The sequence below is a fragment of the Lagopus muta genome, chromosome 6, assembly GCF_023343835.1.
Source record: "Lagopus muta isolate bLagMut1 chromosome 6, bLagMut1 primary, whole genome shotgun sequence".
In the NCBI taxonomy this organism is placed as follows: domain Eukaryota; kingdom Metazoa; phylum Chordata; class Aves; order Galliformes; family Phasianidae; genus Lagopus; species Lagopus muta.
This window is the reverse complement of record NC_064438.1, coordinates 18,319,048-18,331,880: the sequence shown is the minus strand read 5'-3', so window position 1 is coordinate 18,331,880 and position 12,833 is coordinate 18,319,048. Positions and strand designations below refer to the sequence as shown.

At 36.3% G+C, this 12,833-nt stretch overlaps 1 protein-coding gene across 4 annotated transcripts in view; it reads right to left on the bottom strand.

The window, feature by feature from the left end:
- CAPRIN1 (cell cycle associated protein 1) overlaps positions 1-12,833 on the bottom strand; it is a 32,449-nt gene that overhangs the window by 7,806 nt on the left and 11,810 nt on the right. The window contains exons 5-13 of one of the 4 annotated variants that reach the window (XM_048949847.1): positions 10,832-11,070; positions 10,632-10,714; positions 8,596-8,733; positions 7,239-7,291; positions 7,066-7,152; positions 2,728-2,883; positions 1,757-1,865; positions 1,242-1,303; positions 163-273 (exon numbers count right to left, since the gene is read on the bottom strand). In XM_048949847.1, coding sequence (XP_048805804.1) covers positions 163-273; positions 1,242-1,303; positions 1,757-1,865; positions 2,728-2,883; positions 7,066-7,152; positions 7,239-7,291; positions 8,596-8,733; positions 10,632-10,714; positions 10,832-11,070 — 1,038 coding nt within the window. The remainder of the gene's footprint in view (positions 1-162; positions 274-1,241; positions 1,304-1,756; positions 1,866-2,727; positions 2,884-7,065; positions 7,153-7,238; positions 7,292-8,595; positions 8,734-10,631; positions 10,715-10,831; positions 11,071-12,833) is intronic. The other 3 variants (XM_048949848.1, XM_048949849.1, XM_048949850.1) reach the window with 3 other exon arrangements.

Below are 12,833 nucleotides of genomic sequence, written 5' to 3'. Positions count from 1 at the left end.
ACTACGAATGACAGACTGTTTCAAAATTTTGAACTTATAAGGAACTGAACCAGCCCTACCAATAAATGAAATCACAAAGTCTATTGATTTCCAAATAAACAAAGATTAACATTTGACCCCATCTGGAAATAGCCATTCCCACCCCTGTGAAGTCAGACTTACCTGAATCTGGTCAATTGATTCCTTCTGTGGCCGCTGCTCTGTGCTATGAGAAGGCTGATACATGGGTTGGGAGGCTGTATATCCCTCACTTGTAGAAGAAACCAAGGGAACCTGACAAAATAAAAACCAAAAGTTCTCCAAGTCAACTGATGCTCACAGACACTTGTATAACAGGGATCTAAGAACTCTGGAATGCATCACAAGAACTCTTTAGTAAAACTATGTATTCAGAAAAACTTTACAGCCATTAAAGATTTACTACTTCTTAACTAGCAGAGCTCTACCCACCTCATCTTGACACAGCCTGACTTGTTATATCACCCACTCCCTACCAAATTTTCTTCTGTGGGTACTTATTAATCAGCTGGACACATATCTGCCTTAATGCCAGAGATGCCATACATACTTAACAGAAAATCAGGAAGTTCTTATTCATTACTTCTGTTATCACAAGACCGTTCAGTAAGAAACTGACACATCATGAAGAAAAGGAGAATATATCATGTATGCATTGCAGAAACAAGCAACCCTACTTAAACAGCAAATGCAGGAGCTCACTGCTCCCTAACTCCAGTATTAAATATTATCCAAGCAAGCAACTGGAATGAATTCTTAATAGAACAAGTCAAAAACAAAACCAAAACCTATTTAGTTAAGCTATAAAATCTGCTTTTAGTTTGATTGTCACTTGAACAGATACAGACGTGATTCTGTTCTTTGCCATTTCTGTTGCAAATAAGCAACTAAAAAGTCACATGCTTTTACCTAAATTAAAAATACTATTTGACACAGCTTAACATGGAGAGAAAACTACTAGGCGAGAATTGACATGTCAAATTATTAATCCATCTTGAAGAAAATGAAGAGAAATCTTAAACTATATGTATTAGAATGACTACATAGCAGTATTCCAAACAGTGCTTCCTCTAAATAAAATAATAACCATTTAACAAAGACCACCTCTGAACTTCAGCTTTGTGTTTCTGCTATAGAAAGGAATTACGTATATCCTGTCACAACACTAAGCAAAACTAAATTAAATTTTTTAACTACAAAAAACAATTTACTGAACATTTTACCTGCGTAGCTTCTGGTTGCACAGGAACTTGATTAGGCTGGGCAAGTCTTGACTCAGTATGAACTGCAATAAAGTAATTTCACTTACTACATGGTACACTGAAGCCTTTTAAAGAACAGCATTACAGTCTTATCTAATTCAGTTATTTGCGACCTCATCATAATAGATAAGTATTCTCCTAGCTTGGCAGAACTACCAATTATCTTTTCCATATAAAGTACATTTTTTTCCCCGTCAGGCATTCAAAATAACCCAGCAGTTTCCAAAAGATGAAGCAAAAATATATTTCACCCATTAAAAAAAATTAATATGTTCCCATTAGCAGTAAGTGAAGATCCAAAATCTATCAACAGTACACCTCAGAAGTACTGATAATCAGATTTCTTTGAAACACACCTAGAACATACTGCTACACTACTCCTGATGATCCCTTCAACGTAACAGTAACTGAAACATCTCTAATAGATGACTCGCAGGCTTCCCCAATATTTATATTTAGTATTTTCCATTACAAACCTGGAGGGCAGACCATCTGCGGCATGTCCAAATTCTGTGCTGGATTCATGGGCTGTGCAGATACAATGGCAGGATCGAGTGTCTGGTTCTCAAACTCCAGCATGGAGTCCTTGGAATAGAAACAGTAATACAAGAATTAAATCCCGTGTATCGGATTTTTAAAAGATTCGGTGTTTAGACTCTAGAAATGACCAGGTCACAATAAAGGAAGCCTAGGCTCACAGTTAAGCAATAGCCAGTTTTGCCATATATTTTACATTAAGATACTAAGAACTCCAAAAGCATTTATCAAAATGAGAATTCAGCCCACATACATAAATAGAGCTCATTTCACAAAATAACAAATGGAGGCAGGAAGAATAGGAGATGATCTGGTTCTTTATTCTTTACCCAAAATTAGCATTTTCACTTTGTAGGAAAAAAAAAACAAAACACAAACCAAAAACCTTCCAAACTTACGTGTATGCCTCATTTGTTGATTACTCCTCCTTTATGGAGTAAAAAGATAAGCTTTTCCTGATACGTTCACTTAATTCCCAATGCATTTCTAGTTGGTTACAATTTTAGAGTCTAAAATGCTAGAAACTTCAGGAAACCTTCTTGTTTTAGAAAGCCTTCAAAAAACTATCCAAAGTTTGGCAGAATTATTTCATAATGCAAAATTTTAAGCTTGCTTAAAGAAAGGCTATTTTATAGCTGTCTCACTTAGGCACAATACAGCACCTACTCCTATGTCCACAGCTTTTCACCCTCTCTGTTGAGGACAAAAAATGAAAAGCTTAATAGTATTTTCATTGCACTTCAACAGTAATACGGGTGTGGGACTTTTGAGACACTGCCATACAGTACTGTAAGATAAGACCATTGTATTTTTCAGTTAACCTACACCAGGCTCTTCAAATAACTAGAAGCCAGACAGAAGGAGCTATTTTGTTTTTTTGCTTGTGAATACCACAGGAGCTTCACCATACCTGCATGAAGTTATATGGACCCTGCATCTGGGCCATGAGGTCCTGTACTCTCTGTCTTCTAACAAGAGGATCTGCCTGAGCCACAGTAGTGAGTGTATGAGGTTCAGGAACTGGAGGAGATGTAGCTTGTGTTTGTTGCTGCAGTGAATTTACAACCTAGTTAAGAAACAAACAACTAACTGAAATTTCAGCTTAATAAAACGCTAAGTCAGTAGTACAAGAAACATTTATTCACTATGGACACAGTTACTATAGTGTTCTTAAAGAAAAGTGTTATTCTCCAACAGAAGTAATCTGTGCAATTTGTAAGGTTTGAAAGCTTAGACGGCATCTTATTTGCTTTCCATCTATTCCTCATTAAACAGATTCATTAGCACTGTTATAATATTATAGATAAGCATTTTTTAGCACGGGATTTAACAATATCAGTTATCTTGGAAGTACAAAGAAAGTCAGAGAAAAGCAAGATTCAGAAATATCGACACGTGGAACACAATTCTTTTCTTATACCTTTTTAGAAAACATAAACAGAGTCTGAACTTGCGAGTCCATGCCTATGTCTTTCTCAAGCGTTACACTGGCTAATCTAATTTATGGTCTCAGAGAACACCAGGCTGCATCATCTGGTGGAAACACTGCAAGAGAAGCCCTGAAGCAGTACAACTCCCAGCAGTGAAGAAAGCTCAGAGACTGAAAATGGTAACAACTTCCTTAAACAGGACGGCAGACAGCATTTACCAGTCAAATGTAAACAAAGAAGACAAACAGCTAGAAGCTTTCAAATACCACCATACTGAAGATAACAGAGCAACCAGGAAAGCTGAGTATGAGCCTGCAAACACAGCCATCATCAAGTAGTTTAAAAACAGATTGTTACAAGGATGATTGAAGTGTGCAAGTTGTAGCAGTTCTGCTTTTCTGACCAGTTTTGCTTTCTAGGTAACTCCCATAATACAGAAGCACCATCTGCAATCTGCGTTCACATCAACAAATATCCTTTTAGAAGGTATCGTCGAGAACTTGTCTACTGCTTCTTTACTCCCATGAGTTTAACTAATAATCATCTTCTAAACATACAAACAAAGCTAAAACTTACGATAGAACAGGATTTAAATTAACATATATGCATCTAGAAATTCAAAATAATTAGATTTACCTAAAACAGCTGGATTCTCACAAGACTTTCAGAAGACATTTTGTGCAGCAGTCATGGTGAGGCACAAGACCTGTCCTGTTACCACTGGTCTGAACTTTAAACTTGAGCTTCCTCAATCCACCCTCATAGCCCAGAATTTATTTATTGAAACCTTCTCAAAGAAATCTCACACATCTTCCAGCACCACCATCCCTTGCTCAGACACGCATGGTTCTCATGGTTACATTCTGTACACTTTTTGTAAGCATCTGACAAACTGCAGTGGATTTTCTCTTTACCAAATCCCTAACAGCCTGTGATTAAAAAAAAGAAATCTTTTGACAACTGTAAAAGCCAGCTACAACTCTGCAGTCTTCTTTGCGAGTCCCTTCATACTGAGCTCTCCACTTTTAGCCATACAACGAGAAACTCTTTGGAGAATTCCCATGGAAGTATATCCTAAGGCTGTCAACACTGGAAAACAAGCATGACAGCTCCAGCCTATTACACTATCAACCCCCAACTGCAAATTATGGGCTACTGCCAAGTAAAAAAAGCCCCATGAATGAAAAAAAGTATTTTTGAAAATGTTATCTACAGTACATACATGGTCTTTTCATATTACAAAGCTTTAAAATGAAAAAGGAAAAAAGCCAACCAGATGACTAGATGGAACCCAGGAGGAAAACTAGCAGCTACTCACCACCAATGTAATTACTACTAGAAAATGTTATCACTCAATTTATATAGTCCAAGTCACTCAAAAGCATTTAATATCTTCATGAAAAAAACAGCTGTTGCAATAATAAAAAACACAGAATAGGAACAATTTTATCTGTTTTACTTTTTCACAAATAATGCAGCCATAACTTCAGAAGACACTTAGTATTTTTCACCTTCTTTCAAATCTTATACCATTAAAGGAAGCTGTTCATTTAGTCTTACCAATACTACCAAGTACTTTACCCTATTATAAGCCTAACAGCCGGACAAACCTAATAAACTAAACTTTAAAAATATATATTAAATTTTGCTTAATAAGCTGCCAATATACAGGCTGTAGCTCTAAAGTTAATAGCTATTTAAACGCAGTCTGCTGCATGAAAACTACTCAAACGTAAGGATCATTAATTTAAAAAGAAAAATTATTATTAAAAAAAAAAACAAAAAAAAAAACCACCCAAATTACCACCCAGCCGCATATCTCCCTTCATCCTAGGGTACAGAGAGCATCAAGAAACTGAATTTCTCCAGTGTAGTAGTGTTTGACTCATAAACTCTATGACAAGCTATTCAGTAGGCAGAGCTAACTGAGGTGATGAAGGAGGGCAACAAAGGACAAAAGGAGATGAAAGAACAGAAGCTTATTGAGACCACAAACCAACTCAAACGACATCTCATCTCTTTTGTTAGTTACAGGACAGTTTCTAGATTTACCCACAATACACACACCTTCACCCAACATTCCACATTTTAAACCTCAAATAACTTACGTATTAGAATACACAGATTTGGGTACTTATTGCAAAAGAGAGGAGAAGGAAAAAAAAAAATCACAGAACAAAAAAACCACTGTCACCAGAAGACATCCAAAAAAAAGTAGACTTCTGAGAATTCAAAAACAAATTCTTTAATTTAGAACTTATGGAAGGTCTCCATCGTGTCAGATATTGTCACCTCTCAAACTGGAAAGTATACCACAGAAAGATTAAATTTATGATGTTTATTATTACTGTGTAATACAGTCTTAATATTTGAAGAGCTCAAGGAAGTACACCAAGTTTCAATCACAATGACAATTCCTATACTCTCATGTCTTTATCCACACTACTTACCTTAAGAGCTATAGAAAACCTCTATACTACACTGCACACTTGGTATAAACACAGATGTGATTATGCCTCAAGACAGACTGAAGCCGATCAGGCTTCAACATTAAACTACTGTGTCTCCTATGAATACCACAATCTGACATCCCTAGAATGGTTCTTTCTGAAAGATTTCTCTAGTTTTCAAGAGGTTTCTTGAACCATATTCAACAGCAGTGGTATTGTAGAGTATGTTTAAGTGCAAGAATGGAAGAGTGTGAGAAGGTACTACTAAAATCTTCCACATATGTGGCCAAGTTAGTTACAGGAGGTTCACATCCATCCTATTATTATTGTAGTATTATTATTATAGTATTATTAAATCTCTCTGGTCTACAACACCATTAGATGTAAGTTTCATTAATACAGTGTAAAATCAGGCAGAATAGATTATGTCAAAATAACACCTCTTTTTTTCATCATTTGAAGAGATGATGAATACTTTATTCCACTCCAACACTTCAAAAATCTAAAGGCACTAAGGAAGATTTTCCTTAAAAGTGACCTTCTGGAATTTGCTGCTGCAGAAAACTATGGTGACTCAAAAAAGTACATCTTCAGCACCTGAAAGGCACTGCTGATATTTGGTCCTAACAGATGCGTACAAACCAAGGTCCAATATGCCAACCATTTCAGTGATCCCATGTGATTCTTCAATGCATAAAGGACACAGATCTCCATACAACAGAACAGCCAACTCATACGCATAGCTGAGTCTAGAGCCTCAATCACTGAACTAAGATCCCAACAGCACGTACCAGAAAAATCACAAAACAATCACTCAACTGCCAAGTAGCAGTGAATTAAACATATTAAGTACTGTGTTTCTTGAAAGCAGAAATGTACATACAGGTGTATTTTAATGCTATAATACATGTATATGCAATTTGGAGTAGCTATTAACTGAGCTATTATTTTTCCGCTTGATCTTTATGGAGCTGCACAATGGAACACAACTACTCCAAGCTGTCAGCAGATAAGCAGATACGCTCACATTCTACGTTGGCACAAAAGTCATCTTCGAAGAACAAACAAAAAAACTCTTCCAAAAAAATTGTAAGTCTTTTTAAGTCCAAACCTTTACCCTGCATTTTCCCCACATGCCACTACTGAACAAAGCAAGATCTCCACAGACTTAGCCAGGCTGCATTGTTTTTATTTTAGTTACTCCTGAGCTAAACATACAATTGAAGAGTGAGTAGTCATTTCAAGCCTATTTAAATATATACTTTTATACACGTTAAGGGAGAGAGGATAAAATACTATAACTCATCATGAACTGTGAGTCAGCGGAAACAGGGATTACAATTTTACCTGCAGTACACAAGATCTTACCTCAACCGTTTCAACTGTCCACTCATCTACCTGTTCCTTCTCACTACTGCTGAACTGAGTCTCTGCCATGAATTGTCTGTTTACATACTAAAATAAAAATAAGAAAGGGTATGAAAGTAAAAGTAAGTGGCATTAAAGCTGCATAAAATGACAATCTTTCTAATGAGTAATACCTCAGTCGATTCAACTTCAGTAGGTTCAGTGAATTCTTCTGCTGGATCAGGTTCTGTGAGAAAAACAGACCATTTATGCGAAGGAAAACAAACAACAACCCACAAGACATTACAGACTAGATTTACAAGACCAAAAACATACTCTGAAGACACGAAGATAGCCAGTAGAAGGAAGAAGGGCTAGGTGTAAGAACGAACAGACACACATTTACACTTGACTTATGTTAATACCTAATATTAGAAGTCTGCTATACAACAAGGAAAGAGTTGCTTCATCACACACCTTTAGGCAGATAGGATTCTGATTAGATCTAAAATTAGAGCCTCAACATAATTTCTATAGTTAAGTATCTGCTAGGCTCAGAAACAAACCTAATGATAAAAGGCAGATAAAATAAGAAACATCTTTCTCAGAAGGAAGAAAATAATGTCAGAACAGAGAACTAAGCACTACCAAAGATTTCTGAAGTTTTGAAAATAATTAACAAAACAAAATATAACAACTCATGTAAAACTCTTAATATGAAGAATTACATTCTGCTACCTCCAAAATTTACTACCCTCCACAGCATATTCAAAAGGGCAAAAACAACAACAACAACAAAAAAAAGGCAGGAATCTTTTCTTCAAGTATGGAACCACATTTTCAAATTCCTTGCATGTAAACATATCCTACTTCAAACACTTCTCCCTTCTAAAAAAGGGACTAAGTGATGGAATTACAGCAAAATGGAAAGGCTCCAGCAGCTAGTACTTAGATCTTCGATAGTTTCAATACTGCAAACAAAATGTTCTGAGAGTTTGTAAAGTGTAAGTTCAGCAGGAAAAAAATAGGAAAGATGTTGGAAATGATTCTCATCTGCATAAAACTGCTTCTAAATCATTTCATTTTGGCTTTGGTGGTTCTTTCAGCAAGTGACATACTGGACAAATGCTGAAGGATGTGTTCAAAAAGAAATCCTACCAAGTGACTTTGTTTCTCCATTCAGCTGATGCTCCACAGCTACAATAGCCAGCCTTTCCTCATGCATAACTGAGGACATTTAACAGTGTGATCGTTAGAAGGGATTATGGTCCTTCCAGAACAGTAGCTAGCAAGAGTAACCCTTACAGAACTATTCTGAAACACTGCTCTGTTCTTCTTTTCTCAGTCTCAGGACAGGGTCTAACAAGTGGTTGACTGTCCCTATATATATTGCCCAGCTGTTTGTATAGCTGATAATCCCGTAATTACATTTCTATTCAAAACACACAGTACATAAAATCACATTTGCAATTTAATTAGTCTGATGAATCCAAAGAGACTTGACAGTATGGCAGAAACATGACAGAAAACAGTGGATCTTCACATTCTTACCACCTTCTGCTACAGTATCTTCTACTGCAGGTGTGGGTGCTGCCTCTTCTTCCTCACATAATCCGTTCTGATGGTTATGGGTGCTATCAAAGTAGTTAGTTTGAAGGATACGTTCAACAACCTCTTTTAGGGCTTTATCTGAGAAAAGAAGTTAAAAATTAACAGCCACTGAACTCTAACTCTAATCCTTATCCTACACATTTCCTTTTCTTCCCAAAGATCCCAAGTACATTTTACTGCCCTTTCACTAGGAAGACATTGCTGCCTGTCCACAGACACTACTGTTACAGAACTACCATCTGTATTATTAGGTCATATTCAATAAACATACTATCTGCTTTAATTCAGACAAAAATCTGAAAGGGCAAAGAGAAGAATATGCAACACCCTTCAGAAGAGTAATGAAACACTTTGAAATTAGTGTAAGGTTTTCAAATTCAAGTATACTTTTACTACTATTTCAAAAATCTCTGGTTGCTTAGTTTTGACTCAGAAAAGTTTTAGGAACCCACTGAAGTTTCAACCCCACTTCTTTCCTAATTAAGAAACCTTACTACAAGTTAATTTTCAAACTGCAGTCATTACTAATTTACATGGGTACCATCATCACAAAGATTCTTCCCTTGAGGTAAGTGACTCAGAACAGGCTTTGCAAGTGAAACAAGAACAAGCCTTCATTGCACTCAGTGCCCCATATGAATGCAGCAGCATCTTAGCCTAGAACAAATTTGTTACAGCCATACTGGAAAGGCAGCAACACATACTGTCTAGGCCCGAAAAATAGATTAAAAAACAAAGCAACAGACTCAGAAGATTCATAATGTATACCCTGCAAGTGATTATTATCACTGTATGAATCAATACACATAGAAGAACACAGAAATGCATTAATATCGCCCATGACATCAGTAAAAGTTCATCCTGATATCCATATAATACCCAGCCTAACTTCTTAACATCCACTAAGAAAACGACCAGGCTTCCAAGGCACAACCATCATCTCTCTCATAAAAACTGCTCCCATACTTCTTCTTTCTTTATTTTCTCTTGCAAGAAGAAATACTACACATCTACTGGCTCTCACTGTGATCCAACACCGTTTGTTTTACAATAACTTTAAGTCTCAAAGATTTGTATTAACTGAAAAAAAAACAAAACAAAAAACAAAACAAAACAAAAAACTGGTATCTTCTCATAAGATTTCATTTTAACTGTGTAAATAGTTTGAGGTTTCCTGTTCTGACACTAATAAGCAAAGTCTTATTCATTAAAGCCAAAATATTTATAATATTCTGTGTATTATTCCTCAGTAAAGTAAGGTAGAACACTGCAAACAAAAACTCTTCCAACAGCTTAAAATTGCTGCAGCACAGCAAGAATTTCAATTATTGGAATTTTAAAAAGCAAATGAGAAAAGCAGTTTTAACTAAGGACAATCTTCCCTCCAACCTTCTAGTTAAGAGACTTCAAAAGAAATAGGTAACTGCCTAACAAAGCCATTTTCTTAATATATAACGTTATAATGTTAAAAGCTAAGTATTTGTGGAAATTGACATTTATGCAAGAAAACAAATAATCATGCATCAATTTACAGTTAATTAATTGTTTAAAATTAGGTCAGAAATAAAAATGAACTGTTTTTGTAGGAAGGGACAGGGGAGAGTAACACATCACACTAAATAAGGTCACGCCAGTTTATATATTAGATCATGTTGCTGTCTAAGCTCCTGGTCCATACAAATGTTTCCAGAAAACAAAGAATTGCTACAAAGCATCAACAGCAGTTAAATCCTGCTGAAACAGTAGGAACGGACTACGCTTAAATACTGAGCAATGCTGCGTCAGCAAAAAAAATCCCGTACACACAGTTTGTACTTCAGTGAGTTATTCCAATACAGTCCAGGCAGTGTTTGAGAAAAAAGCAGCAACTACAAAACGCTGGAAAGACATTTAACTATCAGAATTGTTTTACGTCAGACACTGTAATTTAGGTCAAGCACAAATTCAGTGCGCTCTTTCAAACAGACTATACTTACAGGTTGTTCCACAAACAGGTTTTTCCTTCCCTTCCAGTAAGTCCCACAGGTGAACAGATGCTTGCTCATACTGCTCATTCAACCTTAAAAATTAATAAGGGTTAATTTCTTACTAAGCTTGTGGTAATTTAATCACAAAGCAAATAAATATCATTAACTAAATGACAGTTATATAGGAAAGTACTTTCCTAAAAGCCTACCTCATGTTCATGTCTCTTTCAGGGTAAACTAGCTTGTAGAATTCATCCAGCATTGTCAGTTCCTCCTCTGTCAGTACTGGCACTCCATTTGATCCTTGTTTCAAGTCAGTGCGCACTTCATCGTCACCCAGCTTGTCCAGAATAAACTGCAGCTCCAGCACGGTCTTTAAACGCTTCTGCTCAGCCTCTTCTCGCATCAGCTGCTCCCTGCGAGCTGTCTTCTTTATTGTTTTCTGGATCTGTTCAGAATCAAAAAGGGATTTAAAAAACAGGTTGGAAATGTATTTTATTGGTAAGTAAAGATGGATGCCAACTCACTACTTATCAATCTAACGTTACAGCAGAATATCAGTGAAGCATGAAAACTATCTTTCGAGCAAAGTCAAAAGCCTGCAAATTAAGCCAAATTTTAGAATCAATGCCACAAACCTTACACTACATTGGATTTTGATTATATTCTTATCTGAAATCTGTGTTTCTCTGCATGACTTCTAAGTAGTTCAGTCAAGCAACTGCAGCCCCAATGTATAAAGTTTCAGATGTGAAGGAGCTGTGTGAAACAAGCTCAGATTAATACTATCTGCTTCCTTTATGAATTCTTCCATAACGTCTAAATGATTTTGATCTAGATGAAAGTAAACAAATGCACAAAGCAAAGTACCTTTTAAACAAGCATTGCAGCTATTTACAGCCCAAGTTCAGGCTTCACAATTTGGAGGTGTAAAAGTGATCCAGATTTTTTGTTTTGTTTTAAAGGCCACAAAGGTCAGCAGATAACACTAACATTCACCATTTCCCATTACAGTCAGTACAAGGCATTCGCTGGAACCAGCTAGAGGTCAACTTAAAACAGATAAATAAAAGTAATCATGGGAGGGAGCTCGTGGAATGTTTTGCCATGGAGGCTGGGGAGACTATTATCAGCAAGTTTAAGAACAGCATTACAACAAATTCTCAGATAAAAGGTTCACAGATACTAAAGGGAACAGGAAGGAATCAACTCTCCAGCATTCTCAGTTTGAGGATGATGAACACTGGCAGGAACAGATAATTTTTGTTATGTAATCTGTATCACATCTTCTACAATTGCTGTCACAACACTGGTTGAAATGCCTTACTTGTCTGAGCCCACAGGACATTTCTCTCATTTTTATTCTTTGTTCTAGCCTCCAAAATTGAACTTGTTCTCATCCCAAGTACACAAAAATTTAACCTTCTTTTCCAAAAAAACATAACTCGCAATAGTAACTCTCTCACTCGGAAGCATCTACATTGTTTCTAATCTGAAACAATTGCAAGCAAGCTGTAAAGCAAGATATTAACTTCTTGTTCCTGGAGTCTCTCTTTCTGTTGGCACTCAGCTGACCAGGAAACATTTCAGGACATACTTGTTGGAGGAAGAAAGCCCTTTGTTACTAACGTTCCATGAACATACACAGAAACCTGATACAAGAAAAGCAAAAAAAAATGGCTTGGCTTACATGCTTCCAAGCAAACCAAAATATAGAAAGCAGCCTATAATGTCAGGGCGTTGACTGTCCTTGAAATTGTCACACAGCTTGTTCCTAAACTGAACACACTTGTTAATGCAGCAGACTGGTTTCACATTGATGACCTAATGAATTCTAACAGTGTTACTGCTCTTTCTGTAACTCATCAATTCTACCTACATGTACAATCTTCCATTCATGTGGGATGCATTATGATTTCTGTTTGCACCTGCATTAATTCTTCCTTGAAACGATACTGAGTAGGCCTGAACTGTCCCTTTTGAAGAGAGTGAAAAGAGAAAAGCTGCTCATATAACTGCAATTGTCTTCTTGAAATTTTAGAACTTATTCTTGATCACACTGTCATTTTACAACCCAGACATAGCAGCAGTTTCAAAGATTCTATTTTATGCAGTATTCAGTTATCTTATAATTTACAAAAAATATTTTAGTCTTGAAACCTGTCCCATATCGTAGTTTCTGATTGTATTTGCAATTACTAAGACAGGAAA